Source organism: Euwallacea fornicatus, chromosome 37 (assembly GCF_040115645.1).
Source record: "Euwallacea fornicatus isolate EFF26 chromosome 37, ASM4011564v1, whole genome shotgun sequence".
Taxonomy (NCBI): domain Eukaryota; kingdom Metazoa; phylum Arthropoda; class Insecta; order Coleoptera; family Curculionidae; genus Euwallacea; species Euwallacea fornicatus.
In genome coordinates this window covers 253,922-281,539 of record NC_089577.1, presented here as the reverse complement: position 1 = coordinate 281,539, position 27,618 = coordinate 253,922, and the positions used below count along the sequence as shown (strand labels likewise).

Below are 27,618 nucleotides of genomic sequence, written 5' to 3'. Positions count from 1 at the left end.
CATAGAAAAGATTTCTACCGTGACGTGCGAATTCTGGCTGCTCTGGACGATGACAACATTGCCAGGGTGTTGGGCATCTGCAGTCAAGAGGAGCCGCTCTGCGTGGTGATGGAGTACCTGGAGCACGGCGATTTGTGCCAGTTTCTCAAAATCCACGTAGCGGGCGACAATAACGCCACTCTGCCCTATGGAGTGAAGAGTCTTAGTTATAATTGCTTGCTGTACATAGCTACGCAAATCGCCAGCGGGATGCGATATTTGGAGACTTTGAATTTCGTTCACAGGTTGGTTTAACTTAGACTAAACAGTGTCAGAAAAGAAAGTCATTATTTTATTTTACGTAGGGACTTGGCAACGCGTAATTGCCTAATAGGTAAAGCGTACCAGGTGAAGATTTGTGATTATGGCACTTACAACGAACTGTATGTCAATGACTACTACAAGGTGGACGGTAATACGCCGCTGCCCATCAGGTGGATGTCCTGGGAAGCTGTAAATAACCACTACGGTCCTCTTATTAACTTACCGATAACTAATTTTTTGCAGGTGTATCAAATGAAATATACAACGAAAAGCGACGTTTGGGCGTTCGCAGTCACTCTCTGGGAGATTTTGAGCCTCTGCCGGAGGCAGCCTTATGACTGCATGTCCGATCCGGAGGTAATGGAAAATTTGGCGAGGTAAACTCTAATATCCTCGGGCCGATTTCAGTTTTTAAAACATTATTCGATAGGCTCCATTGCGATGACAACCAGTACAAGTACCTATCGCGGCCGTCTAACAACAAAGACATCTACGATTTGATGTTGGAGTGTTGGCGCAGGGCGGACACTGATCGGCCCACCTTCCGTGAAATTCACATGTTTTTGCAACGCAAAAACCTGGGTTACGCCCCTGTATAGTCGTTTGATTGAGGGGGGTTTCTTCGACGCTGTATATCGGCTATAGTGGGATCAATGTTTGTAAATACTACACAGGGTGATAACTGATATAGTCTATTTCTATCTTAGCGCTTATTTCTATTGCGTCCTATGTTCGATTTATTTATTTTTGTTTACTAGAAATGATTTGTTATTTGAGGAATGAAACTCGCAGGGCATGCTATATCATTAAGTACGAGAATTGTGATTATTTTAAGTGATCTTAGGATTAATTCATTTAGGAAATTAATTTAGTTTTATTTCAAAATGACCAACGAAGAGATTATGGGTCAAAGAAGTCCGAGGACTTCCTATAACTCCTCTATCTTTCTTTCCGGCCTGTCTGGAATATTGGGCCGAACATTCCACGCTTGCTCTCTTGAAATTCACCAACATCTTTGACCGATCATCTCCATTTAATGGTAAAATTCTAGTTTCGAAACCTTAGTGGCTTTAACGGTATTTCTAATCGCGCTTAAAACATTTGTTAAACTTCTCTCACTGCACAATAATAAAAGACAATGGTTTAGATATAAACGAAGAAATGATATAGCGATATATTAACTGATACTGTATATTGTTATACTATTGAATCATGAGAGGCCTTGGAATGAACTTGAATATTTACGTTATGCCGCATCAACTGAGAGAGCTTCAATGTCTGCTCCACTGAATCTTCAATTTCACTCCACATCGTCGAAATATCTATAGGGATGCTTCTCAATTTATTTGACTAAAGTGTTCTTAAAGAATTTTTATACTAATGACTGCTTAAACTTTACTCGTAGGTGTTTCTGATGTACGGTTACCACAGTCTGTCTATTTTTCTGTTTTTAGTTTTCATTTTTGCCCAAGCAAAATGGTTCTGTTGGCGTGCTAATCACCCGAGTCGCATATTTTGTAATAAAACATCCTTCGGATAGTGTTAAGTATCTCTTGTTTTTTTTCTCCATTGTGTCAAGAAGAGTTTTCTTGACAGAATGGCAAAAGAAGTTTAATCAACTATTGTTATTACCACTTGAAAATAAAATAAAATTCTAAACAAAGACCTTTATAGTTTTTTTATGGAATTGCAAATACCCAATCCGTTTGTGAGCAAAATGTGGTGGGAAAATATGTTACTTAAGTTACTGTCGCGCAAAAGAAAAGTATCGTTCACCATATTGACAACATTAAAGCAAATAAGGAAAAATTAAAACCGATTGAAGTGTAGATGATTCATTTTTTGTTACGTTTTACTCAACCTACAAATACACTTATAGAAATAGAACGGGATTTTAAGTATTAATTATAAATTATTCATTTCATTGTTTTCTTCTTAAATCACAGTTAGAAAATACTATTCTAAAGAGTGCCGCGAGCATCACAAACCTCAAAAGTAGCGACTTTCAATCACTGAGGATCTATGTTACTCGGAACACCTCCAAGTCATTTCAAGAAAAAAATACTATAAGAGAAGCGGTCTTTAAAACGATATTCTTCAGAATCGAAAATGTTTTATCATACAGTCGGGCAAGAAAACTACGTACATACATACTACATAACTTTGATTCCGTAATACTTGTACCATGGGTTTTGATGAATTTGGCATATAATTAGGTTTTTTATTGGAAGGATTTTGCCTCGTCTGACTTGTAGAGCCAGAAGAATAATTGCAATGGAAACCCATAAAATTAACTTTAAAATTAATCACAAATATTACAAGAAAACGTCTTACATAAATCCCGTGTAATGCTACTGTTACCTGTCAATGTACGGCGTTTCCTCTTAAGTAAGTATGTAATAAAGTCCAAAAATATTATCTGTCAGGTATAATAAAACTTCTTAAACTGATCAAGAACAAACATGAACAACTGCCATTAAAACTTCTGCAAATATAGAATATACGGATCTATACAGTAACGACTTCACTGATGAGCGATACAGGGCGGTTCCTCATAAAAGAAAATGATTTAATACTATTATTTGAGGAAGCCCTGTAGTGTCTATATATACCTAGAACTATGTTAACTCTAAAATTTTAGTTAGGCCTAAAACTGGGGGGAAGGATCTATTCCACCTAAAACTCATCTTAATCATTGGACAAAAACTACTTTATCTGACGAAATCTAATACTATGCATTTTAGTTTAGCGCCTGTTTGGCAAGATATGTCTATAATTAAGTAAATTAATATGGCCATTTAATACTTTCGATTTCTAACCCTGCAGAACTTACTTAGCCTGGAAGAGGAGCTTCTGCGTAAAAGTCCGGTTCGTCGTCGTCGACGTCCGCTTGGTCTCCATCCAACTAAAAGGTTAAAATAACATGAAACAATTTAGGTTAAAAACGTTGTTAAACTGATTCAAGGCGATGAGTATAAGGAAAACCGGAAACGGCAAATTATAGGTACAAAAAATTCCAGCACGCTTTCCAACCTAACGGTTCATATTTTTCAATATTCAGGCCGCTCTTAGCTCGCATACTAATAAATTAATGGAGATCGACACAACAACAACAACAACAATAAGAGAAGAAAAAAAAACAATATTGCTGTGGAAGGTCAAATAGGGAAGCGCCGGACCTTGTCCAAGGCCAAGATTCCTTTACACTTTTATTACTATTATTGTTCTCCTGGCAACTCGATACACTTAGTTATCGCATGCTAACGACCATGGAGAAAGTGACTTTATGCACATCGGAAGGGTCAATCGTAGCATTCGTTGAATGAAAATAAGAAAAACTTTATTTTTACTGCAGGAAAAATAAACTCCGAGGCGAGATTTGTTTAAAACAGTGGGGCTTTAGACCCTCGACATCTGGGCTATTAAATATGTAATTCCGTTCCTAATCTCTTCTCATCGACAGATTTACGAGGCTCGAACATTTAATTTCCTTAACATACCGCTCTCAGCTCCCTCTGCGAAAAAATCCTCTTCAATTGGTCCCGCACCGGCACCATCACAATAAGGAAAAACGGGAACGCTAACGAAGCCTTGGTCGACTTCACCACCCACAGCATGATCAGGCACATCATTTGGACGAATGTGAAAATGTGCATCTTTATAGTCCGGACCTGTAAAAATTACCGCTCATTACATTCAAAAGAAAAAAGAGCAATTGCCAATAGTTTAATCCCATTAGAGCCACCGCTTCTGTTCACATGGCAAAGAATTCAATAAGTGAGTACTTAAGTAAATTGCGGGGCCCATTATTATGCTATGAGGGCAATCGACAGTCATAGCTCCTATCATGGGAGTTCTAAGTCTCACGAACATGCTTCGAGGAATAATAGTAACTGCGCCCATTTTTTACAACGCAAATACCACTAAGTCGTGTCATGTAGGACTTATCGGGGAAAGTCACTTTTGAGTCATATTTATGTTTATTGTGCCGTATTATCATTAGTAAATAAGTCGGTTTTTGATAAGTGTGCAACATATCTATATAAAAAAAAAATGATTGAAATAAAAATATATTCAATTCAACCGTAATAATTAGCAAACAAAAAATGAAACACTGTACACACTGTTTTATTTTTTCAACGTTTTTCAAATAATTTTATGTTCTAAAATTTGACATCGGCAACATTGCTTCACTATCTCATACCATCTATTTATCTTTCTTCAACTAGTTAAGGTGAGGCGAAGCAAAACAGAGAGGCAATCAATATCTCTAGGTTTTATCCCCAAAACACCTGATTTAGCTCTAACATTAGCGAATATACCTATCGCTCTCTGCAGCGTTCAACTTACGATTCTCCGTTTCTGTTTCGACCCTACGGCGGTGCCCCGAACGAAGCTCGGAGAGCTCCATTTCCTGGGTCAGGACCGCACTCAAATATGAGTTCCAACTGCGTGTTTTCGAAACAATGAACTAAAGCTGATAAGTAACATTAAGACGTTTTCATTGAATTGTTAATGGACATAATTTAAATTGCAAGATTTATGCATTTCTCCTCAAAAACATCAAAATTAGTAAAACAAATTTAATATCCCCCTAAGTACGGTTCTGTTGACCATAAGAGACCGTCGCCGTAAGCGTCACCTGGCCCGAGTCGACGTCAGTCGCCGAATCAACCCGAAAGGAACAAAAACCGACCCGATCACAATCGCGAATGGCCGCTTGCAGGCTGACCTCCATTCACCCGAGTCGATATTTTGCAATTTTCAACATAAACAAAGCGTAAATAGCGTGCGTGGCGGCGCATCAACACCTCAGTAAGCCCTCCCCAGTTGAAAAATGTCTTTCGTGAGCCCCCTGGAAACATAAAAAGCGCCGCAAGTGCGGGTGTGGCCCATCCAGCGATAAACAAAATTAGTCATTTGGAAGCGGCGTCGCCGGTTTGACAACAAGATGTCAACGGTGGTTTAAGACTGCGCCCCCCCATATTGGCACACGCCGAAATTTCGAAATGAGTTCCAATAACGCGAACGCGAGCGTTCCCACCACCCAAGTAACGGCCACCATCAAGAGCCGTCCCAACATTATGCCTAGCAGTTACATGTATACTTCCAGTAGTGCTTTGCTGAACCGCAATAGCGAAAACAAACCGGCACCCCCGCCGACTTTGCCCAAGTACACCAGTAGTTTCAACGCGGGTAGCGGTCTCAACCGAGATAGGGACAAGGACTCCATTGGGGGCTCATATAGATTGTCCAGCCTCGACCGATTAGCTATGAGGCAAAAGTTTATGGAACAGCAGAGCCCTACCAATGGCACTCCACAGACCAATGGGGACACCACCAATGGGGCTGTGCAAAACAAACGAGAGATTTTCTTCAATAATTCTGCAGGTGTGTATTAAACTCAATGGGGTAAGCCACCAATTAACACCACTAACACTAATTCCTGCTCAAAGATAGGAAACTCGGCTACTTGCCCCCTATTCCTACTGTGTGAATAGTTAACATGCAAGCTACCTTAACAAAATTTGTAGTTGCTTATTTGTAGCTTCCTCTTATCACTTGTGAGCAGTCTATACACTTCTTCAGATAATTTTTATTCACATTATGCTCTTGTGCTAAAATGAATTCTCTTAATGTAAAAACATTTGTTTTGCGCACCAATTTATTTCTATTTCAAACAATTGTTTCCAGCAGCCACCACTCCTGAACAATCAAACAAAGATACTCCCAGACTCAGCAAAACCCCCAGTGTAGAGAAGCCTGCCATTCCTGAGAAAAAGGAGACTTTAATTGATGGTCCCCCCAAAGAAGCCAAAGAGGAACTGGTCAAAGAATCTAGTCCTGAAGTAATCAAAGAAAAGCCCCGAGTGAAAGAGTTGGATGGCTATGTTGGCTTTGCCAATCTCCCCAATCAAGTGTACAGGAAGGCAGTCAAAAAAGGATTTGAATTCACCTTGATGGTGGTGGGAGAATCAGGACTTGGCAAAAGCACCCTTATAAACTCCATGTTCCTCACTGAAATTTACAATTCAACTGATTACCCAGGCCCCACTCAACGTCTCAAGAAAACAGTAGCTGTTGAGACAACTCGAGTGATGCTCAAAGAAAATGGAGTTAATTTGCTGTTGACCATGGTCGACACACCAGGGTTTGGGGATGCTGTTGATAACAGCAACTGTTGGGCCCCAATTATCGAATATATTGAGAGCAAGTATGAGGACTTCTTGAACTCTGAAGCCCGAGTAACCAGGCAAATCTCTCCAGACCAAAGGGTGCATTGTTGTCTGTACCTTATTCAGCCTTCTGGGCATGGATTAAAATCCTTGGATATTGAATTCATGAAAAGACTGTGTGACAAAGTGAATATTATCCCTGTAGTTGCCAAGGCTGATACTCTAACTTCAGAAGAGTGTGCTTTATTTAAGAAGCAAATAATGACTGAAATTGCTCAGCACAAGATCAAAATCTATGAATTTCCTGACACCTCTGAAGAAGATGAAGAACACAAGTTGAACCAATCCTTAAAGGAGAGAGTACCCTTTGCTGTGGTGGGCTCAAATACGGTGATTGAAAATGAAGGGAAAAAAATTAGAGGGCGCAAATATCCCTGGGGTATTGCAGAGGTGGAGAATTTGGAGCATTGCGACTTCATAGCACTGCGCAATATGGTGATTCGCACTCATTTACAAGACCTCAAGGATGTCACCAATAACATTCATTATGAAAACTACAGATGCCGCAAATTAGCAGGATTGGGGACGGATGGGAAACCTTCCAGAATCTCAAATAAGAACCCATTGGCACAGATGGATGAGGAGAAGCGAGAGCACGACGCCAAGATGAAGAAAATGGAAATGGAAATGGAACAGGTATGCCTATATTGGGCTTAAAGTAACTCTAATTTCAATTATTTTTATTTTATTTCCAGGTGTTTGAGATGAAAGTACGTGAAAAGAAGCAAAAATTGAAAGATTCAGAAACAGAACTGACCAGAAGGCATGAGGCCACAAAGAAGCAGCTGGAGCAGCAAGCGAAGGAGTTGGAGGAAAAGAGGAGGCAGTTCGAGAGTGAGAAAGAGGCGTGGGAGAAGGAGAACCAGGTGACTATTGAAGATCTTCGTAGAAGGAGCCTGGAGGGATCGCGGGAGACCGTAGATGGCAAGAAGGAAAAGAAGAAGAAGGGACTGTTTTAAATGCAGCAGTGTGAGTTTAAAGTGAAGTGAGAGTAGTGTTAAGTGTAAATTTGTCGCACTCCGCATGATGGGTAAGCATTATTATAGTTCGCCGAAGCTCCCTGAGGGCTTTTAGAGTTAAGGATTTGTATTAAAATAAGAAAAATGTATTCGACTTAAAAATATAATAATTATTATAATAGCATATAGAGTTCTTCTGACATTTTTTTAATTAAGATTGGTGTTTAATTTCTCTGATGAATTTTGACCTTAAATACGAGATTTTTGAACTCACAAATGACAACATTCCGAAGTTTTTCGTACTATAATAATAATCGTGTATATCGAAATGTAGAAGACTACAAGTAAACTGCCATTGTAACGCGGCTGAAGCCGTCTAGAAAAGCGTCGATAACCCCTCTGCTTCCTTCCAAGAGAACTGTGTATTTACATGTTTAAAGATAACGTTCAAAATAACGTTTAAGTAAGTAACATATACATAAATAGACGTCTCGGATGTGTGTACTTTAATTTTGAAATATTGTATTTATCAGCTGAGAAGTGTTCAGCCTTAGTTTACCACTGCTGAAGGACGAGTAAAGCAAAAAGTCAAGTAAAGTTGTTCCTCAAGTTTAAGATTTAACAGATCAGACGTAAAGGAGGCTTAAACTTCCAATGGCACCTCTACAATACACTGACGTAGTTGGGCCTTTGCTGGCAAAGAAATTTATTTATTTACTACAGAATTGTCGGATGTTACTAATTCATTAACAACAACCGAGTTAAAAGGAATTAAATTTCAATTCGCTCATTGTTTTTTTTGCAGCTTCATTCAGCATGGTGTATGCGAGAAACGCATCTAAAACCCCCAAGAAATACCTAAAATTATAAAACCACGTTATTGACCTTTTCAACGTACATTTGTTATCCAATGCCTTGGAAAAACACTGTACACTCATTGTACCAAAATGCACTTCATCCCGCAATTCTGTAGATAAATTTCAATTTTGTTATTATCATGCTCAAACGAACACATTAATAACTATTAGCTTTTCAATTACGAACTTTCGTGCCATTACTTCTATATTGTAAGCACGAGGTGACCCAGATTCGACTTGGATCGAGCCACCCTGCGCACATTAAGGTACATTTAGGTACCATCTATTTCACCTATTTATACTTATATAAGAGATTCAAATGCAGACTAAGTTTACTGTAACGTTGTAAAATAGGATTAAAGGAATCTTTAAATATATTTATTTTTAATTTCTGTAAGATGCGTGTCTTCATTTCCGCAGGCAGGAAACCAACGCCAATCCTACACGACAAAGTGCAAAAAAAAACAGTGACCTTATAAGCCTTAAGCCTCATTGCATGTATCTTTATTATTCACTTGAGTAACTCCCGGGGTCCACCCACCATCATTCTTTAAAAGGATTACCTTGTTTGATGCTTTAAATTGAAATTAACCTTCTATAGGCGATGGTTTTGCCGTGTTTGTTGCACGCGTGAGATATCGAAATAAAGTTTCAAAAACGCTATTTATTGACTTTTTTAACATGTAAAATTTATTTTTGGCCTTATCGTGAATGCATTGCACCAGGAAAACTTGACCAACATGGCGTGGTGTGGTTTCGCATTTCATTGATAAAACAATAACGAACATTCGCAGGTTCGGGGGAATCGATGAAAGGTGTATTAAACAGTTAAAATTTGCCATTGGAAAAAACATAAATTGTTTACGCTTCAAATCGGTTATTGGCGATTTATTTATCACCTGAGTAATCTTAGAAAGGCGCACAGTGCAATCTAAACTTAACAATGAGATTGTTCTTTTTTAATAAATTTCTCGAATGTCCATGAAATGCTTGCGTGCAATAAAAAAAAGTGCTATAATAATATTTATTAGATTATTATTAATTTGGAATGTAAAAAATTTAGGCGATAGAAGGCGGGACGCTCTGTCGTTAGAACTACGAACTTTGTGTTGATATCTAGACGGCAAAATACCGAGTTTTGACTACACACGGATAGATGGCAGCATGATCAGCCAAAATCCACACCTCTCCCAAAGGACAACTACATAAATTAGTTACACGTTGAAAAACGGCATCAGAACCGGACTTACGTTATAAATGGTACTACACTTTCTAACACATGCAAAAAACAAATCCGACTACAGAATATCGGACGCGGTCTGTAAGTTATGGCTCTATCTCAGAAATTAATCTATGTTACTATTTCAATATAAAGGGTTCAAGCTTTGCCCACTTACTAAGAGATGGCAGCATAATACAACAGAAAGAAAGAAAACTGACGCATTCGCCGTATAAAAGATTTTGTCGTTCGTTTTGTCATAATTATAAAAGTTTGCGGTTAAATTCAAAAATATCCAGGCAAATTCAACGTGACTTGTTAACCTTGCGCAAATATATTTACAGTAATGGGCCCATTATAATTCTCATCCGACCATTAACCAATGATCCTGCGCCTCTACCAATATAATGATAAATAGAAAAAGAAACTACAAATAAAAGATCGTGATCTCGGTATTTTCTCCGTTTGATTCCAAGGCAAAAAACGTTGTCACTTACCTTTCGTACGTAACACGCCTGTGGGTGATGTTTCACCGGCATGAAAAACAATCGCAGCCTGTCAAATAGTTGAATGCCGTCCGTCGACGCCACGCCCATGTATAGAAAAATCCCGAAAAGAACCGCCATTGGCACCTGTCGCAACAGTGGCGACATGAGTACGGACAGGCCTGTAATGATCACGAGGAAGTATAGACATTATCTGGAATTTATTTGCGTTTTTACCAATGAGGACCGCCACCAGGAAACTGGACAAGCGTTGTTCCTTGACCTCTATCAGATGCGGTTTTTCCCCAGGGGCGTGGGTGCGTGACATTACTGTCAAGGCGCTGGCGTGTGCGATGCTGCGCACGGTAGCGGCACACATCCACGGAAAACCGAAAGAACCGCACACCACGTTTATTAGGCAAATTAGGACTATGTCCAAATGAAACCCTGCTCCTTTTTGCAGTTTACGCTCTTTTTTGTCCAAAATTAACCTTTGAAAAGAAACACGTGACTACATATGTCAACAAATCAAATCAGCACTTACTCGCAAATGTGGGTCTCCATGAATAGCAAAATATACACTAACATGGCGGGCACCACGGCCGCAAACATGGCCCAAACAGGTACCGGATTCTCCAACCCTCCTGGAGGAATGAACCAGCTTCGAAGCTCCGGTCGAGAGGGTGACAAACCCTGGGGCACGTTCAGTTTTTCGGTGAAGATTTCCGGTACCATAAAGTCGAGAAAAACCATGCAGATTATTGCTATAGGAACTCCGAAGTCGCCGAGAGCGCGCCGGGCCGATCGGCCCAGAAAATGGCTGTTACGAAATATCTTTAAATAGTAAGCGATGGCAAAGGTTCCAAGTGTCAGAATGGTACAAAAAAGGGCGGTGTTCGGTTGATTGATGACGCCGCTGCTGTCCAACATGGGTACGCGCTGGACAAGTGGTAGGTCGGTGACGTTTTCCATTGAAGTTTCATTGCCAGTGATGTTCCTGTTGAAAATTTATAAATTATAATTTTTCCACCTCCTCTATTACGATTCCTCATCACTAATTCATTTAAAATCCTCAAAACTAACCTGAAACTGTCCGTTTCGTACTCGTAGTAATTGGCCAAAATCGGATGTTTCTCGTATACAAAACACACCTTCTGAATGCTCTCGATGATATAAAGAAACACAATGAGAGCGGAAAATATATCTTCAGTGAACCTGGTGAAAAGCTTCACTAAAACACTCCCTTCAAAGGCTGCCACCCCTATTCCAATCAAAGCCAACCACAATCCGATGTACACTCTTATGGTCAAGAATTCAATGCCCTGCGCCTGACAAAATTGAAATAGACTTTCGTCAAAAAGCAGTAGCGGGCCGGTAGTTCCAACTATAATCAAGGGCTGTCCGCAGAAAATTGCGAAAAAAATCCCTCCGATACACGTAGCCAATAGCGTCTCGCTAATCCCAATTTGATTATCAGTTTTAATCCCCGTCAAACCACCAAAGGCGATCGCTCCGCTAACTGCTGCAAAGTACATAAATATAGCTGCTGCTGCACATTGCGCATTCAACCCATCTGTAATGTCACTCTTATAGTGGGGATAGCGGCGTTTCAGGTCATTAATCAACCCTCCCCAGGGTTTTTTGGTACGCTCTAAAGGGTTGGGAAAAGGGGGCTTTTTATCTCCTCCATCTGCTGCGAGCAAAGGTTTAACCACACCATGAGCCTCTTGCTCTTTTTTCAAGGCATTAAGCTTGCGCTTTTTAATTGCATCACTCTTGGCTTTAATCTCTTCTATGGGGAGCAAAGCTTGCCGCTCCCAATCACCTGGAGGCAGCACTATACTGTCATCTAAAAACTCATTTATAGCAGAGAGGAGTTCTTTGCGTGAATCAGCCTTGTAGGCGATATTATGGAACTGCTGATTGGCCATTAATGTGGAGATGCTGCGGCCAACTTCGTGGTAATCTATGGTGGATAATTTCGGTCCCAGAAGAATAAAGATGAACCTCACTGGAATGTTGACTTCAATGAGGGAGGGGATGACCACGGCCTCGGCCAATCGCACGAAAGCAATGGCTGGTTGTTCCAGAAAATCCACATTGCCTACGAGAACGCAGGCGCCCTGGGCTTCTGGCGGAATTTTCTTTAATATAGCATCGTTCTTCGCCCTGCGTATGTCCTCATTTGAAGCTGAATACATTTCCTCCTTCATGTCCACGGTGTGGGCGTCATTGGCGGGCAGTAGCTTACGCTCTGGGTCACCGTTTTTCACCCCATTTTCCGGGTAGCTGATTTTGCGTCTCTCAGCCTCCTGCAGGTTCTGAAAAAAGAGAAATACTTGAGGGTTTATAGAAGCTAATCTTCAAAATGGGAAAAGAATTTTCAATGGGAGCGACTCAAGCAATGAATAAACTAGATGAGGTTGAATTTTGAATTAAAGAGGAAAGTTAAGAGGACGATGGTAAAGAGCCCTTTCCGTATGATACAACACGACTAGTTAAACCAAAAGTGTGAGCTTTCGATGTTAAAATGGCCTCTAAATAAGTCTAAATAGTGCTATTTGTTAGGTGTGGCTAAAAAGCGACTATAGCTACCAACATTATGGCAATTAAGAATTTTTGTAGGTTTTTAGGTTAATTGCAGTGTTTAAGATCTTTTAAAACATCGAGTATAGTAGAACTCCTTGAGAAATGAACCAAGTTTGATAAAGTCACGTTTCCTTTTTGTATTTTTGAAAATTTATATATAATAAAAATATGTTCTTTACTGAAAACGATCTATCTCAGAAATTTTCTTGACAATTAACGAATGTAAATTATCGTAAATCTACGTGAAGGAACATTTTATTTTCCCAAAGAGTCAAGATCATTTTAACTGGATTATAGCAAATACATGACTGAATCCATTTGTCTAGACTTAAGCATGCAACGTTGCCAAACTTCGTTTTATTCCGGAGGTTCAATGTCAGAAAATTAGTTTCCACGGCAAACTAAACGCACTCTAAGTCAGTCAGGGAAAACAAATGCACGCAACTACAAATGGAAGAAGAAAGGCGAAACTAAAAACTTGCACCCACTATCGGCGCGAATCCGATAACGGAAAAGGACCGACCCTTGGCCACGGCCTCGTGAACAGGGCAGGCTTTGCCCTGCGCCGAACAGATGGAGCAGCGCGCCATCATGGCGCCTTCGTCCAACCAATAGGACTGCAAGAAACTGTTACTTAAACTTACTCAATAGAAATCGCATTTGTTTACCTGCAAAGAAGCGTAACTGTGCTTGTTCCTGGTGAAGCCGAATCGTCGATCCTGTGGCTCATTCACGTGCCGATGGCGCACCAATAGGATGCGCATCAGAAGAGCTTTGTCGTCTTCCCGGATCAAATCCTCTTTAAACAAATCCTCAGAGACGCGGTAGGCTATAGCGGGAAGATCTTTTTCCTCCAAATCAAGGATACACACCTTCAAATAATAGAAGTACATCATTAGGTAACATGATAGAGTGAGGATTTTACCCCGTTTTCTAAGCACTTCCTGAGGTTGAGCAGTGAGTGGAAGCTAAGGGAGGCCACGTGGGGTTTGCCCCACCTGTCCACACCTTCCTCAACATCTTCCTCATATTTGATCCATCTGGCCGTCTCCTTCCACTCTTTTTCTAGCTCACCCTCGGTTTGGTGTAGCTCGCTTAGCTCTACGAAAATGGCATGCGGACTGTGATCGTACAATTTCTTCAGGAACGGGTGCAATTCAGCCCCTTTGCCGATGTGCATGATGGAGGCTTTGTGGCGGCGCATTGCGCGCGGATCGTCGGATCGGTGACTGTCCAGTTGATCGCGATCGGCGGCTCCAAGATCTGCATCTTCCGGCTGGGTGGACACCTGTGAAATGAATTCATGAGAATTGGAAACATCTTCGTCCGGCCAAAAAGTAATTTTTCGCCGGTAACATCGAGTATTCATAACGTAACGAAAGTTAAAACTTTACTTCGAGGTGATGACGCGCGAAGGATGAACCGTGACAACACTTACCCTGCGCGTTTCCTTCTGGAACCCATTAGCATTGGTGCCCTCTTTGTCATGGTGATGGTGGTGGTGGTGCCTTTTTTTGGTGGCGCCCTCTATGGGAAGGGAAAACTTCCTTTGGCCGCTGTAGTGATGGCGTCTGTGCAAAGGAAAACGGGACGTTAAGTTACTGATGACAAATTGGTGAACGTTCTTTAATGCGCTGTTTTGTGAAACTTGAGCTCTATCCAAGGTATTGAGTAAATTGGTGGAGCTCAATTGAATGGTCTAGTGGTGTTCAATCAACCCTTCTAGCTTTTGAAACTCCGTTTTGACGTTTGGTCATCGGACGAAGGTTTGGCCAACGTGCCCTCCAAAGGAACTTGCCAGAGGGGCAACGGCAAATGCGCCCCAACATCAATCTGCTAATTGCATCAAGGACGTAATCTAAGCGATCCTCTTGACAATTGATGTATATTCACGTTTTGCCTTCCATCAAAGGCAGAGACGGTCTTTCGACGGCTCCTTTTCGTTGCGACTTATTCAATTCTAGTTGGTCTGTAGATCAAAAGAGTAGTTCAGCAAATTTCGATATCAATTTATTGCAAACTGAACCCCTCAGGCCTGTTTAAAACACCCCATCTCTCAAACGCACTTTCTTAACGATTATATTTCCTTTTCGATAGTGTTTTCCATCTAACATTGAATGCTACTTGGCACGTTTCCTTGACGATCGGTGAATTGACCTGTCTGCAAAGTTGAAATTGAACTCGGCTCACCGTCCTGGATCGACTGAAAACTCCTTAACTGACTGATTTTCTTTACAATTGACGAAGGTGAATTATTCCGAACTGCGTTTTATGACATCTGAGAATCAAATTTATTGTGTAAACAAACTTTCCGGATAACGTCTCCGTGCATAATATTGCAAACTCGATCCCGGGACTCGAGGGAAAACGGGCCCTTTAGTGAAATTTTCTTGACAATTGGCGAATTCGCCTCGATGTTAAATTGCCCCTTTAACCGCGCTATAATAAAAAATTTTATCCTGCATTCTTTAAGGGACGTTATTGGCTTCCAAAGAATCCGATTCCCGCATTCCATTATTCGTTCAGCCTTTAGACTGGATTTCCGCCCTGTTCCCTATTGTAAGCAGGTTCTCTCGGCTGAAATGGGGATTTTTCTGACGGTTAGCGAATCAGAGCAGGGTTCGACGTGTTTCCATTGTTTTCAGGCCCTTTGGAAATAATTCTAAATGATTCCGTCATCGAAGAACGTGGCTTCGGGCGTCTGGAATGACGTTCGATGATGACACAATCGCAGAAGAAGGGGCCTGGAGGTGTCGGAGGCAGATAATTTGGTATTTTTACGTCGCGAAACTAAAGTCCGAAACTACTGGCACCACATCAAAAGTGATCTTAAATACGAAATCTCAAAGTTCACTGCGAAACTGGAACGGTCCCGTGCAACGAAATCGAAACTTCCCCCGTCGGGGGGAAAAAAAAAAAACACAATCGCCGTAACATTCGCGAACTTCCTGGAAATCATCCAGATGTCGGAAAAGGCTTAATCAGCGGCGGAGGAGGAGAGGGGGTGGGGGGGCTTATTTTTAAGCGATTTTTAGGGTCGACGAGGGAAGTTTCGCTAACACCTGCTTTTACTTACCGCTGTCGGTAATACCACTCATCGAAAGGCATCTCTCGACGAGCGATTTAACTCATATTTGAGCCACAATTAACTTGGAACTACTGTCACTTAATAGTGGTTATTGGCAGGCGCAGAAAAAATATATGCACAGCCAAAATTAAATCATCGCACAATAATTGAATAGAAATAGCAACAATGCTTTGGACCCATGTCGTGTGGTGCACTCGGACAATTAAGCATTAATATAAACTTACCGTTTCTTTTTGAGCCCGTCCGGATCGAAGGTATCCCGATGCTCACAATTCACAAAGGACACTTTTTTATCGGGGGTGTTGCTGCTGTCCTCGGTGAGGTAATTACATGGATCTGAGACGACGCACTCAGAATCGGAGCTTAGATTCTCCGGATCCTGTTCTTGGGACACGGGCGAGTTCAAGGGACCCGTCTCCGAGTCTGCTAGCTTGGAACGGAGGCTGAAATTGAACGGTTTGCAGTAAAAATCTGAGACGGGGACCAGCACTGACCTCCCCATGTTGCTCTCGGAGGGCACCAGCTCAGTCGAGGGCGTCCCCGAGGGAGTGGAGTCTTGCGACACTTGACGGCGCCTCATGGTCTTGGGGATTTTCTTGTGAGGAACTCGAGTGTGGGGATAGTCTTCTTGCCGGTGTACTGAAAAGTGACATTAATTGCGACGTTCGGAAAGTTCAACCGTCTCGAAATCCCAATTCCACCACGTGGTTGGGTTCTTTCAGCAATGACGAAAATTACAACTTTTAACGCCGCTCCAATACAGGAAAAGCCTCTTATTTGTTTTGAGCCTTTAATCCCGAAACGTCCGTTCGAGTTAGCAACAGACCTGTAATTTCTCTCCTTCCAGTATTAGAGGCCCCCAGGGCTTCGCTTATGACATCAAAATATTGCACGTGCCCAGTCAGGACTTCGATAAACATCCGTTCTGACCGGAGAAGCGGTAATTAGAACAGAGACCTGGTCAAGTTTTCTCCTTATGGGCGCACTCCTTTACGCCGGCTTCTCTTGACAATTGGCGAACGCGGAGCGGAATAGATTCGGCTCTTCGCAGCCCGTGCTAGTTTTTTAAAGATTTCGAGATCGATTCGGTTCGAAGGATGCTCGCAGCGTCGCCCCAAAAAATCACTCGATTCCAACAGGAGGAACGGCAATTAAAACTGAAATCTCGTCAACCCCTTTTTAACGCGATTTTGCCAATGGTTTTCACGGCCCTTTGCCGCGGAACGTGCGGCAAATCTTACGTAAACGAAAAACCTTTTAAAACCTGAATATAATTGGATTTGGTAGAGGAAAAGTTGTGGCACAGGATGGTCTTTTGACGTCACGTTTTAAATGAGCCTCCGTATTAATAGAAATCGTCCAGGAAATTAGATTATTTATTAACAATTGTACCTCCCGGGCATGCGACGTCGTAAAATGCGAAATTCGAAGGAGTTAATCATTTTCAAAACTTTCGGTAACGTCGCCGCCTCCATTGAGGCCTTGGTGTACAAGGAAAATTCGGTTAAACTAAATGGAATTTGAGGTTTAATTAAGTTTCAAAGTTGACACGTTTCGTTGCCTACATGTCACAACGAGCATTGAGTTTAATTTCAGAGAGAGAGAGGATTAATCTCAATAACAATTGTAGTATAAAGGGGCCTATTGCGCAGTTGGTCTTTCCTTCTATTTGAAAAAGCTACCTTTTCGCACTTGTTCAAAGCGTGTCCTGAACAGTTACACGAGACTTAAGTGTGCCTAATTAAGGAGAACGATCTTGACAGTTGTTCGCGAATGAACTTGGACGCGTAACCGTCTTTTCAGCCTGCCGCGCGCGCACCCATTAAACTTCTCTCCGTTTCTAACAACGTAGAGAAATCCAATCTCTACGCGTGCCAAGTCTACCGGTACGAAATGAGCGCCATTTTGCGAAAATAAAACGCCGATTTTAACAAGGAAAGAAAAACAAATTTATTCGAAGTATCATCGACCGTTGCTTTCTGCACATCTCGACCACCTTCCTGGCGGTTCACGGATACCACGCCAATTGAAATGTGCCCCTTTGGCATCGAACCAATTAGACGTCCAATATTCAACTCCTCAGTGGGAATCGAAGCGCTGCTCAGCCAACGATGAAATCAAACGGCAGTCCGAAGGAGCCAGGTCTGGCGAATGCGGCGGCCGGGGTAGCAACTCCCAGCCGAGTGTTCCGATGGCATCCCGAACCGGTGTTGCGCTTCGTGTGCAGGTCATGGTTCGTGGTGCATGGTGAGGTGAGGAGGTTGTCATGGAGCAAAATTGCCTTCCCGTCTCTTCTGGCCCGTCCTGATCGTTTTTCGATCGATGCATCGTTTCGATCAATCAATCGTTGTCGGTAGCGAACAGCATCAGCGGTTTCGCCGGGTTTTGGAAGCTCGTGGTGCACCGACCCCACCAAACACACGGCATTGCCTTCGAGCCGAATCGATCGGGTGTTGCAGTCGGTGTTGATGGTTGTCCCGAATCAACACGTGATTCTTCCCGTTTAGGGTTTTGAAAATAAATCCATTTTTCATCTCCGGTAACGATTCGATGCAAAACTGATTTTCCTTCGTGCCTTTGAGGCAAAATTTCACACCTCCATCTGTCCCTCGGTCAATTCGTGCGGCGCCCATTTTCCACACTTCTGGATCTTTCCCGTAGCTCTTCAACGATCGGAAATCGCCCGTTGTGCAACATTTCTGCCATTTGTTTTTGGCTTGAGGCGTCATCTTCGTCCAATATCGATTGCAGTCCGGCGTCTTCGGACCTTTTTGGTGGGCCGCCACGTTCTTCATTTCGCGCATCAAAATCGTTATTTCCGAATCGTTGAAAGCATCTTTTGCACGTTGCTTCCGATGAAGCATGATCACCACACGCCTCGGCAAGCATTCCATGCGACTCTGCAGCGCTCCTCTTCAAACGAAAGCGAAAAATTCACGCTTTCCGCAAATCATCGTTTTGTGGTACAAAACTCGACATTTTTGGCACAGTGAAATAATATGTTGTTATTTGCTCAAGGACTCGATTTGTGCTAAACATGTTTATCAGTTTGCACACCAACCAAACAAACAAAAAAAAGAGGTTTGTTTACGACAACAAATGCCCTAAATCGAGACATTTACATCCTGACCCTCACTCCATACCGGCATACCTGGTATTATTGCATCTTCTTTGAAGAGAAAAACAGTGCGCTCCGCATCACCGCCGAGGGTCAGAACGCCCTGACCCCTGGGGACTATTTACCGCTATTCCTTTGAGAAAATTCAAATTTTCGAATAAAAACTAACCCATGAAGGGGTCATGCCAAAGGCGGCAGTTTCGAGCATAATGCGGACGCAAGGAGGCCTTACGTAGAATTCCGGAACAGAATTACCCCACGAAAGTGGGTGAAACGGGCTAGGTGGAGGAAGATTGATGTTCCAAAGTCACTGCGGTTGATATAATTTTCCAATGATTAATGAGGATTAGGCTGGATATTGCGAAACAGCTGTATCAGTTCAAAGGTTTCGGTATAGCACAAAGCCGATTTCATTAAGCGAGCCCGCGAGAAGAAAATCGATGGGGCCGGTATTATCTCTAGGCCCGAATCATTTGAATAAACGTGATTATTACTACCAATTGAGCGGGCTCTATTTGCGGCAGCTCATTATTTTCGTGTAAAAACAACTTACGTTGGAAATCCTTCTCGTCGTACTTGGGCTTGTCAGGTTTGTCCCGGTCCTGGAAATCGAACCCGCCGGGCAGCGGTCCGTCCATGGCGAACACTTTGGCACATTCATCGTCCAGCTGCACCTCGGACTCGCCTCCATTGCTGTTGTTGCCCTGGAGTTAAGTCGGTTTTAGTTAATTAAAACTTTGAGTAATCCGGTAAAGTCAACTTGAACATTTAGGAATTTGAGGAGATAAATGGTGGCTGAGAGCCATTCAGCGTCTCTAATTATGCTGTACAGGTCTTTATTGACATAGGAAGAAGGGACCGGGAGAGGCGCGCTCGAGCGCTGAAGTGCGATTATTTTTCATGTTGTACAAGCCCGATTCGACATAGAGCGGAAATGCGACAGACCCATAGAGGAGGGGAGGAATAACTCCAAGATGACGAAATGTAATCCCCGAATAAGCTCTACCTAATAGAAAACGCATCGTGATTCATGTTGTGTGTATGGGACCGATGAATTGTGATTGAGCCCCACTGTTGAACTTGCAATGGAATGTGGAAAGGATCCGAGCACTGCGTGAATGCTTTGGATGGAGGTGGTCAAACGTACGGAGTACCTCCAGTGGTAGTGCCATCATTCACATTTCCACAAAATCCCTCCCGATGACCAGGAAGCGGTAAAACACTCCGAATGGGCAATTTTTAACTTTTTACCTAACATCTCTTACCCTCTCCTTACCTAATAACCACAACGCCATTACAAAATCAAACTCCTGCCCGTTTTAAATGAATTAAGCTGAAATAACCTCTTTTAAGGGGGGCCGATTGATTTATGTCCCTTCGTTTAAATAAATGTTAAGGTTTGCATTATTTATTGCCGACAATCACTGACAAGGCTCGATTAAGATCGAAGTGATTGCCGTGACACCGATTGCGACATTTTTCGGGTATCACCATCTGGTTCGACAACCCAATCGACCGCACCGAAAGCCGGTCCGTGACACAACCGTAACCATTTCTGTGTCCATTTCGAAGTCAAATGAACAACGAACCTGACATTGAGGTCAATTTAAAAACGCATATGGAACGGAACAATCCGAGAAGACTCCTCAACGAGGCGTCAAATCGCGACTCTTCACGCGAATGAAACCTTCACCAGTAAAATCTGCAGATCTGACGGCACTTGACGAAAACGAGCTTTCTCCCTCTGAGATTATAGAAAATGTTCCTCGGACTTAGCCGGGAAAACAATAACGGCCCGAGGTGCAAAGTTCGCATTTCTCCTTACGTGACACGAATCCCTTATGATTCCTGATATATTGGGTGCACTTGTTTGTGCCAGAGAGCCCCATTAAAGAGTCGTCCCGCATACGCCTTCACGATATATTCGTTTTACTTACACGATTGTAAGTTCTGAGCCACCTCAGCAACTTCTCCCTGGCCTTCCAGAGCAAAGCCACCTGCTGACGGTCCTGCGATGAAGTGGCCGCACGATGGGGCATAACCGAAGGCGCATTGTCCCTTTAAGGGAAAAATTTGCGGCGTTTCATGTTGGAGCGATAAATCAAACCGGAGGTTATTGAAAGTTTAGTTATTGGGTGTTTCACTTGTCGACATTGAGACAGCAACCTCTGAGAAGTTCATTTGGGGATGATCCGCCGAAGCGCCACTGCGGTTCGCAGAGGTTCCCCAAAACATAAAAAAATTAAAGTTGATTAAATTGAGTTGAATATGGGCCCTAATCGGCAGTAAATGACTTTTAAAACGAGCGCTGAGAGGAGAGCTCAATTTAGCGAGAGGAGTAAACCGATGTTCGAATTTTCCATGGCACGACATTGCGACTTGAAAAAGACACTTGTAGTCTTCTACAGTGTGCGAGCCCAAAGTGCTTTCTTGAATAAAAAAAAAAATCACAGCTTAAAGAGACTGAAATCAGAGGCGTACTGAACCTATACCGACTGCAGCGTATCAACGTTTAGAAAATTGTTGGAAAGAAAAATGAAATTCACGCTCGCGGTTTTCTATAGGGTGCAACTCTTAAACGCCTCCTTAGTCGAAAAAACGGGTACTCGGGGGAATTGATGCAGAAGAGTACTGAAATTGCTGAGATGTCTGCTCAGAAATGCTCAAAAACGCCATCGCAGCGCTGAAAATTCGCTTCTGCCGCACTTTCGCTGCAATTATCTCTTTAAATTTCTGTGCGATTTTCGCATTGCGTACACCTCCTCAGGACATTTGCTTAAATGGCACTCGCATTCACATCACCGGTTTACCCCTCGATTTACCCGCAAACTTAATTCAATTCAAATCAATTTTGATACGCCAGCTCCGGATAATTCGTTTTCCACAGCGAAAGTCCCTTTCTTTATGACAAAACTTTTCACTGAGCAACGACCCGCCCGCACCAATACAATGCACCGCCGTGCTAAAAATCAACCGCGTTAGCAACCCCTCTCCGAGCCTCAAAACAACCGACTAACGCTCTTCGTGAAGACTTCGAAGTAGGCAGCTGTTTCACAACTGCACCGTGTTGCCACCCCTTTTGCTTTATTACTTAGCTCACTGTAGCTGACGCCCGCACCACCGCCGCCTCCAGGAGGCGATTTTTCCGGCGCCGCGGCAACCCTGCCGTCCCAGCGGCACAGTTGACACTGGGTCGATACTAACGGGAGCTGCTGATGCTGATGTTCATCTGGTGCAACTCATCTTAGCTACAACGTAGCTATCGTTGACCGAGTTTGTTAGTTAAGGTTAATCTCATTAAAACACGTTAATTTTGATACTGGAAGAGGATAATAAAGGTAACCGGGGACAATTCTGATTTCCTGAAACTTGGGGGATCGATACGAGTGCGACTAATGATCGTTAGCGAAACCCTTTTGGTCGTTCGTAAAATGCCGCTGCATCGAGTCGGCCTCAGGCTCCTCTTTTTCAGGCACGGTCAATGCCATACATCTCCGTTTCAGGCCGACTGCCACCGGATTCGGTTGCGGAGAAAAAGGTCCATTCGGTCGGCGAGATAAATTAAAATTCAAAAACTCCCACTCTCTATCGCTGTGCAGAGGAATCAGAAATAACGAAGGCGTGTATGTGACGCCGCTGCAAGGGTCGCGTCATTTCACAACGGAATTTCTCAGATTTCGGGATGAAAAACGTAAATCGATGCATAGGAATTCCAGAGGTAGACACTAAGAGACTGTAAGCTGAGCGTCGTTAAAAACAATTTTATCAACCTTAAATTTGCAAAAAAAAGTATTGTTTGTGACGTCGCGTTTCGTGCTTGGCGTATATGATTTTTTTTTTTATTAGAAAATGATGAAAATCGTAGTTAAACATTTTTTTAGTTGAAGTGTTTTGAAACGCCGGAAAAATATAAATAATCGTTGCCGCTGAAAGTTTCCAAAACAGCGCAAAATTCCGAAGAATAGCGGAGAAGGCGCGTATTCATGTGTGTACTTTATGAGATGGGCACTCTTACTATCCGTATGCGTACACCCTAAAATTTTGGACACTTTCGAGGTGACCAAGCGGCGCATTCATATCGATTTTTAATCATTTTAGCAGTCACCCGTCAGTATTTACGTCACAGTTTTCGACACCTTCCAAACAAAATGGTGAAAGCGCGCACACATTTCACTCATATTAGGTACATATTTTTATCTTAAACGATTAATTAACGTGAATTTCTCGATTTCCCACAATCAAGGTTTGAACACTTACATATGCCGGATCCGATCAAGCAAGATGGCACTTTTTCCAGACCCCTGCAACTACTTAAATACTTTAATCCCTCGGCAAATTCCATTGCCGCAATATTTCCATTCTCTAGCTAGATATTTTCAACCTGAACATTTAATTGATAAAAAATGTCTGTACTTTTAAACGACGGAGGACGACTGAATGGCTAATGCATGTAGATCTGTTTGCGAACTTCCATGCCATAGTTTTCAACACTATTTCCTAACAGTAAGATGTGCGCATTTCATACACTGATGCAGTCCGTCAGAGCTTTCTCTTAATTAAAAAAAAAATAAATTAGCCAGAAAATTAATGAAAGAAGTGGAAACTCGAGATAGATAACCCAAAACGCGCCTATAAAATCTTTTTTATAATTTCACGCACTTAGCTGGAAATCTCAAATTGCATTTTCTTGACAATATGGTGAAGTACTAGTCTATTGTTACAGCAAAACTGTTGCCAAATGGGCTAAGTCACGTTTACTTAACAAAAGGATTGTTACCTTGGAAAATCCCAAAAATGACAACTTCCTCAAATTGTTTTTCTCGGCGGTATTCATATTGGATGCACACAAACTTCGATACTAGTAACGTAACGTCCAAAACGCGATATTAAGTCAATTATGGAAAAATGACGCGCACTTTTTTCCTCGGCGACCTTCCAAGACGCGTAATTGCGAACAGCACTTGAAAGAAGGACATGGGGTAGGTCAACGTGGTCGACGTTTCGATGAAGCCTCGAAGGGCGTCGGCGGGGCTGCTTTTAGGCCCCGTTTTTGGTTCTCTGGACGGTCCCAAATGACGTGAACTGCAACAAATTGATGTTCAATATTACATTGAGTCGAAATTTGAAACCCACATGGGGACGTGTGCCTGCCCAATTTGGTTTATTATTAACGATAATGAGACTAGAACGGATATGGTGGTGTTTGTAACTAATAAATGATGATGGAATTACGGATCATATGACAAATTGTCTACATTTTTATGGCTTCAGACACAAATACAGATAGCTTGATAACTGTAGATTAGTTTAATAAGTCGTTAGCGCGAGTTTTCGTCAGGTGGGCCACTCATCTGAAGTCTTATTTGGAAAGGATTAAACGTGGGAGTTTTTACATTCTTCGAGTTCCCCCCCGGAGCATCAAAGTAGCTGCGTTTATGGCCTTTATCGAATTATGTACCCGACCTGCCCGCCTCGCAGCACCTTGAAGTCTTTGAAATATTAGAAAAGTTGAAAATTTTCCTTTTTACCGTTTCGCCGGCAGGAAATCGATAACTGATGTTTGTTTGGCGCTCGGGCTGAAGCGGAGGAACTAACGTTGTAGTTTCGAAGCGATTTCAAAGACTGAAATTGATCGAACGAGACAGGATTTGGCAGCATCATTCCGCTTTCCCAAATGCACATATCCAGCGCATAAATTAAACAAAAATACCTTAATACGCCCCCCGGTCGATTTCATCAATTTATCCTTGCCGATTCGGCTTCCTCCTGGGCGAATGTCTAACTTCGGGCCTGCTAAAAATTGTTCAATTCCCGGCCGGAGCTCAGAAACATGCCGAAAACATGGCTCGTTCACTCGACCAAAATACGTTCAAGATGACGCGTAAAACCTCTTTGGAAGCCGAAACTAATTTTAAAAAGTGCACTGCTGCTAAGGTGAGGCAGGTAGATTCTACAAATAACTGGACTAAAGCTAATTATCCCATTAAATATGCCTAAGCTCTTACAACAACAAGAACTAATAGTTTGCTTTTTAATAAAATAATCGATCGGATTCCAATTAACCCAGTAAGAATTCTAAAATACCTTCCTCCTTGGCCTTTATCGCAACACTACCGTTCCATGTGAGGCAACTCGACAAACTCACGTTCGGACCTCAGCAACATTCACTCGGACCACTAATGAATGAATCAGGGTAACTGATTAATTGTTAATGTTTTTGAGGTTATAAATCTGGCCGATAAACATTTTCTTGCCGCGTACGCGGTCTAAACTGTGAAATCAGCCAAATTCAACTTATAAATAGTGTGTACTGCCCGTGTACCATCATGCTCCATTTTATCTTATGTGTAGATATTGAGGAGTTTTTGCGTTTTAAGTTAAACTCCTGCCCCCAAATCCTACGGCCCGCAGAACTGCCGTTCTTCGCAGGGAACAATGAATCGATGAACGAAAAATCTAGGTACTTTCTGCAGACAATTTTCGTCACATTTGGAACGTTAAACTGTTCAATTTCAAGTGTACAGGGTGTTTTGGTACTACTTTAAAAGTGGAAGTACGGAGGACCGACACGTTACTAGTTGTCTCCCGTTGTAGCCCTCAGATTTATTCGATTTTTGAACGACGTCAGCGTAAGGTACGTGCACTCCAGATTTATTCCGATCTGTCTTGGGGGGAATTACGTCATTCCCCAGGACAATGTAGTAGTTAGTGGGTTCCGCTCCCGCGGCCGGTTCTAAACCTTTTGTTTCCTAAGGACCACTCGTTTTTGTCGGACCGAAAGAAGCTGAGTTGAATCGAATTGCTTGATTGGCTTTTTGAACTCGTGCATCAACAGAGCTCTCAGCTTAAAGGTGTCGACAAGTGATTGGCGGCTGAGGGCAATTTTGACTTTTTGCGAATTGTTAATCTCCGATGAGGTCTAGTGCGAAATGACTAAAAAGTGGGTGGAAGCCTCAACGGTCAGTTCCCACTACCCTTCCCTTGTCACGCGGTAACGACCCTCCATTGAATTACCGGAATCGGACGTCCTCCGCGGTACCAGGGATCGGTCCTTTGTTTGCCTCTAGTCGGGTTTTTTTGAAATCACCAGGGTTCCACGACCATGGCTAATTGCAACCGGACGTACTGCAGTGGGATTCTTGGAAAATCTTTACGGTGCAAATCCCTTTTCTATCGGCAATGAACTACTTCAAGGGACACCGTTATGGGAAAGTTTCCATAATGGTGTTATAGTTCATTGCCGGCATTTGGAAAAAGTCTGATTATTTTCAGACAAGATCAGACCGTCTTCACGGGATATTTTCTCTTCGACCTCTCGCAGTACGCGATCCCGCATCGGTACTTGACCCACCTGAAGGATTCATCAATGATTCCCCGACAACCAGAGCCAGGCCCTTAACACACATGCTGGCCGCACGGCTATTGGTTTCGAATGATTTGAATCATATTTTCACGTGGAACACGATGTATGTTACGTGATTAATTCGTGCTGGCAATCACTATCACCGATTCTCTTCTCTGCGCGAGGAAATCGATCAAGTTTTGATTTTCCACCGCGAGTCTCGTCAATGCAGAACCATCGGAAAACTTTAAACGATTGGCAGAGCTTAAAAGCGATTCCTTCGAGGTTATTTCTCGTTTTCGAACTGTTGCAGTTGCTGCCAAAACGAAAATTTGCTGCACCACAAAACTTGATCTGTAATTTTGTCTGTAAATCCATAAAGGAACCACGAAGCTTATTTGGGAAATTTATAAATAATCCGGAGGACTACTTAATCCAAAAGCAATCGGCATTGTCGACAAATAGGGCATTTTAAGGTTGAAACGCATGTTACCTTCTGTGTGGGTGTTTTCAGCATAAAGTCCGCCTAGAAACCAAAACCGCTCTAAATCACTTGGAAACAGCATTATCCGACTTAATACTTTTATCTGCCGTTTCTTCTCATCAATATTGAGTATTATCTCTCCTAATAATTATTAGTAAAATTTGCTAGTCAACTCGTAAACCGAGATTAGCGAAAATCAAAAAAATTAATAGTTCTTGTGGCCAAACTGATTACATAATAATGGTCGATGCGATAGTTAAAACATGATTTAGTGTTAAGTAATAATGGCTTATTAATTGGGCATTTGAAGATGACTTTTAACGTGTGGAAAAGGGCGCTGAATATCACTCCAAGGTCTAGCATAAATCACTTTTAACATGTGAGATAATTCCAGAATAAAAAAAAAAACACTGTGGGTGGAGGCAGAATCAGTGTTATGTAAATATTATTTGCCTGAGTAGAAGTAATGTTTTTTTAATTGCAACACGTACATACACAACAAAGGTACAAACGTATAGCTGAGTCTAACAAATCATAAAAGTAAGTTATTTGGCTAAGAAAAACACAAATACTTGCACTTGAGGAGCACTTACGGACCTAAATGTTCTAACCTATACAAAGCCAAGTGGGGCACTCACCACAGATTATTACTTTGAGGAGGCACTGGATACTATTGAAGTGTTATTGACTACTCCAAATCAAACACCAGTTTCCGTCAACTTCTTGTGGGGTGATACTGAAAATAAACATACTTGTAACTACTAAAATCATAACAAACACACTTGAAATTTGTTTATTTATGGCAAAGTTGTGAGTAAATGAATGGGGCTACATTACTAATGGTCTACAGAAATGAAAGTTACCATTATGATGATATCTGTATTACGGGCTAAAGCCGGCAACTAACCAATAACTATAAGAAACACACACAAAAACGT

At 42.1% G+C, this 27,618-nt stretch overlaps 3 protein-coding genes across 11 annotated transcripts in view; 2 read left to right on the top strand and 1 right to left on the bottom strand.

Annotated features, from left to right (window-relative positions):
* The window catches only part of LOC136349340 (discoidin domain-containing receptor 2-like), a 63,491-nt gene extending 61,523 nt beyond the window's left edge, over window positions 1–1,968 (top strand). For all 3 annotated transcript variants that reach the window (XM_066300832.1, XM_066300831.1, XM_066300830.1), the window contains exons 9-12: window positions 6–284; window positions 345–492; window positions 547–680; window positions 734–1,968. In XM_066300832.1, the coding sequence (XP_066156929.1) occupies window positions 6–284; window positions 345–492; window positions 547–680; window positions 734–902 (730 nt within the window). In that variant the 3' untranslated portion in view covers window positions 903–1,968. The remainder of the gene's footprint in view (window positions 1–5; window positions 285–344; window positions 493–546; window positions 681–733) is intronic.
* Ae2 (Anion exchanger 2) lies at window positions 60–27,618 on the bottom strand. Of its 6 annotated transcripts, XM_066300819.1 has the most exons (16): window positions 27,544–27,618; window positions 27,319–27,416; window positions 23,632–23,936; window positions 19,408–19,558; window positions 16,231–16,375; window positions 15,961–16,179; window positions 14,087–14,219; window positions 13,574–13,936; window positions 13,317–13,520; window positions 13,137–13,265; window positions 11,143–12,380; window positions 10,604–11,056; window positions 10,297–10,550; window positions 10,072–10,241; window positions 3,804–3,974; window positions 2,123–3,208 (listed from the first exon to the last, which is right to left on the bottom strand). In XM_066300819.1, the coding sequence occupies exons 3-16, from the start codon at window positions 23,686–23,688 to the stop codon at window positions 3,137–3,139; spliced, it is 3,759 nt and encodes a 1,252-aa protein (XP_066156916.1). In that variant the 5' UTR covers window positions 23,689–23,936; window positions 27,319–27,416; window positions 27,544–27,618; the 3' UTR covers window positions 2,123–3,136. The 6 variants fall into 6 exon arrangements, with proteins under 6 accessions (XP_066156915.1, XP_066156916.1, XP_066156917.1 ...); XM_066300818.1 differs by lacking the exons at window positions 23,632–23,936; window positions 27,319–27,416; window positions 27,544–27,618 and adding exons at window positions 60–185; window positions 20,792–22,034 and having other exon boundaries at window positions 3,137–3,208; XM_066300820.1 differs by lacking the exons at window positions 27,319–27,416; window positions 27,544–27,618 and adding an exon at window positions 24,939–25,130.
* pnut (septin 7-like protein pnut) lies at window positions 4,956–8,752 on the top strand. 2 transcript variants are annotated; one of them, XM_066300845.1, is made up of 3 exons: window positions 4,956–5,694; window positions 6,001–7,175; window positions 7,235–8,752. In XM_066300845.1, exons 1-3 carry the CDS (start codon window positions 5,313–5,315, stop codon window positions 7,496–7,498), a joined length of 1,821 nt encoding a protein of 606 aa, XP_066156942.1. In that variant the 5' UTR covers window positions 4,956–5,312; the 3' UTR covers window positions 7,499–8,752. The 2 variants fall into 2 exon arrangements, with proteins under 2 accessions (XP_066156942.1, XP_066156940.1); XM_066300843.1 differs by having other exon boundaries at window positions 5,998–7,175.

Coding starts and splice junctions, on each gene's coding strand:
- pnut (XM_066300843.1), top strand. CDS start 5,313: ATGAGTTCCAATAACGCGAACGCGAGCGTTCCCACCACCCAAGTAACG. Junction 5,695..5,997: donor TTTCTTCAATAATTCTGCAG/GTGTGTATTAAA, acceptor AATTGTTTCCAG/CAGCCACCACTCCTGAACAA. Junction 7,176..7,234: donor TGGAAATGGAAATGGAACAG/GTATGCCTATAT, acceptor TTTTATTTCCAG/GTGTTTGAGATGAAAGTACG.
- Ae2 (XM_066300818.1), bottom strand. CDS start 20,893: ATGCCCCATCGTGCGGCCACTTCATCGCAGGACCGTCAGCAGGTGGCT. Junction 13,266..13,316: donor ACAGTTACGCTTCTTTGCAG/GTAAACAAATGC, acceptor AGTTTCTTGCAG/TCCTATTGGTTGGACGAAGG. Junction 3,209..3,803: donor CGCAGAGGGAGCTGAGAGCG/GTATGTTAAGGA, acceptor TTAACCTTTTAG/TTGGATGGAGACCAAGCGGA.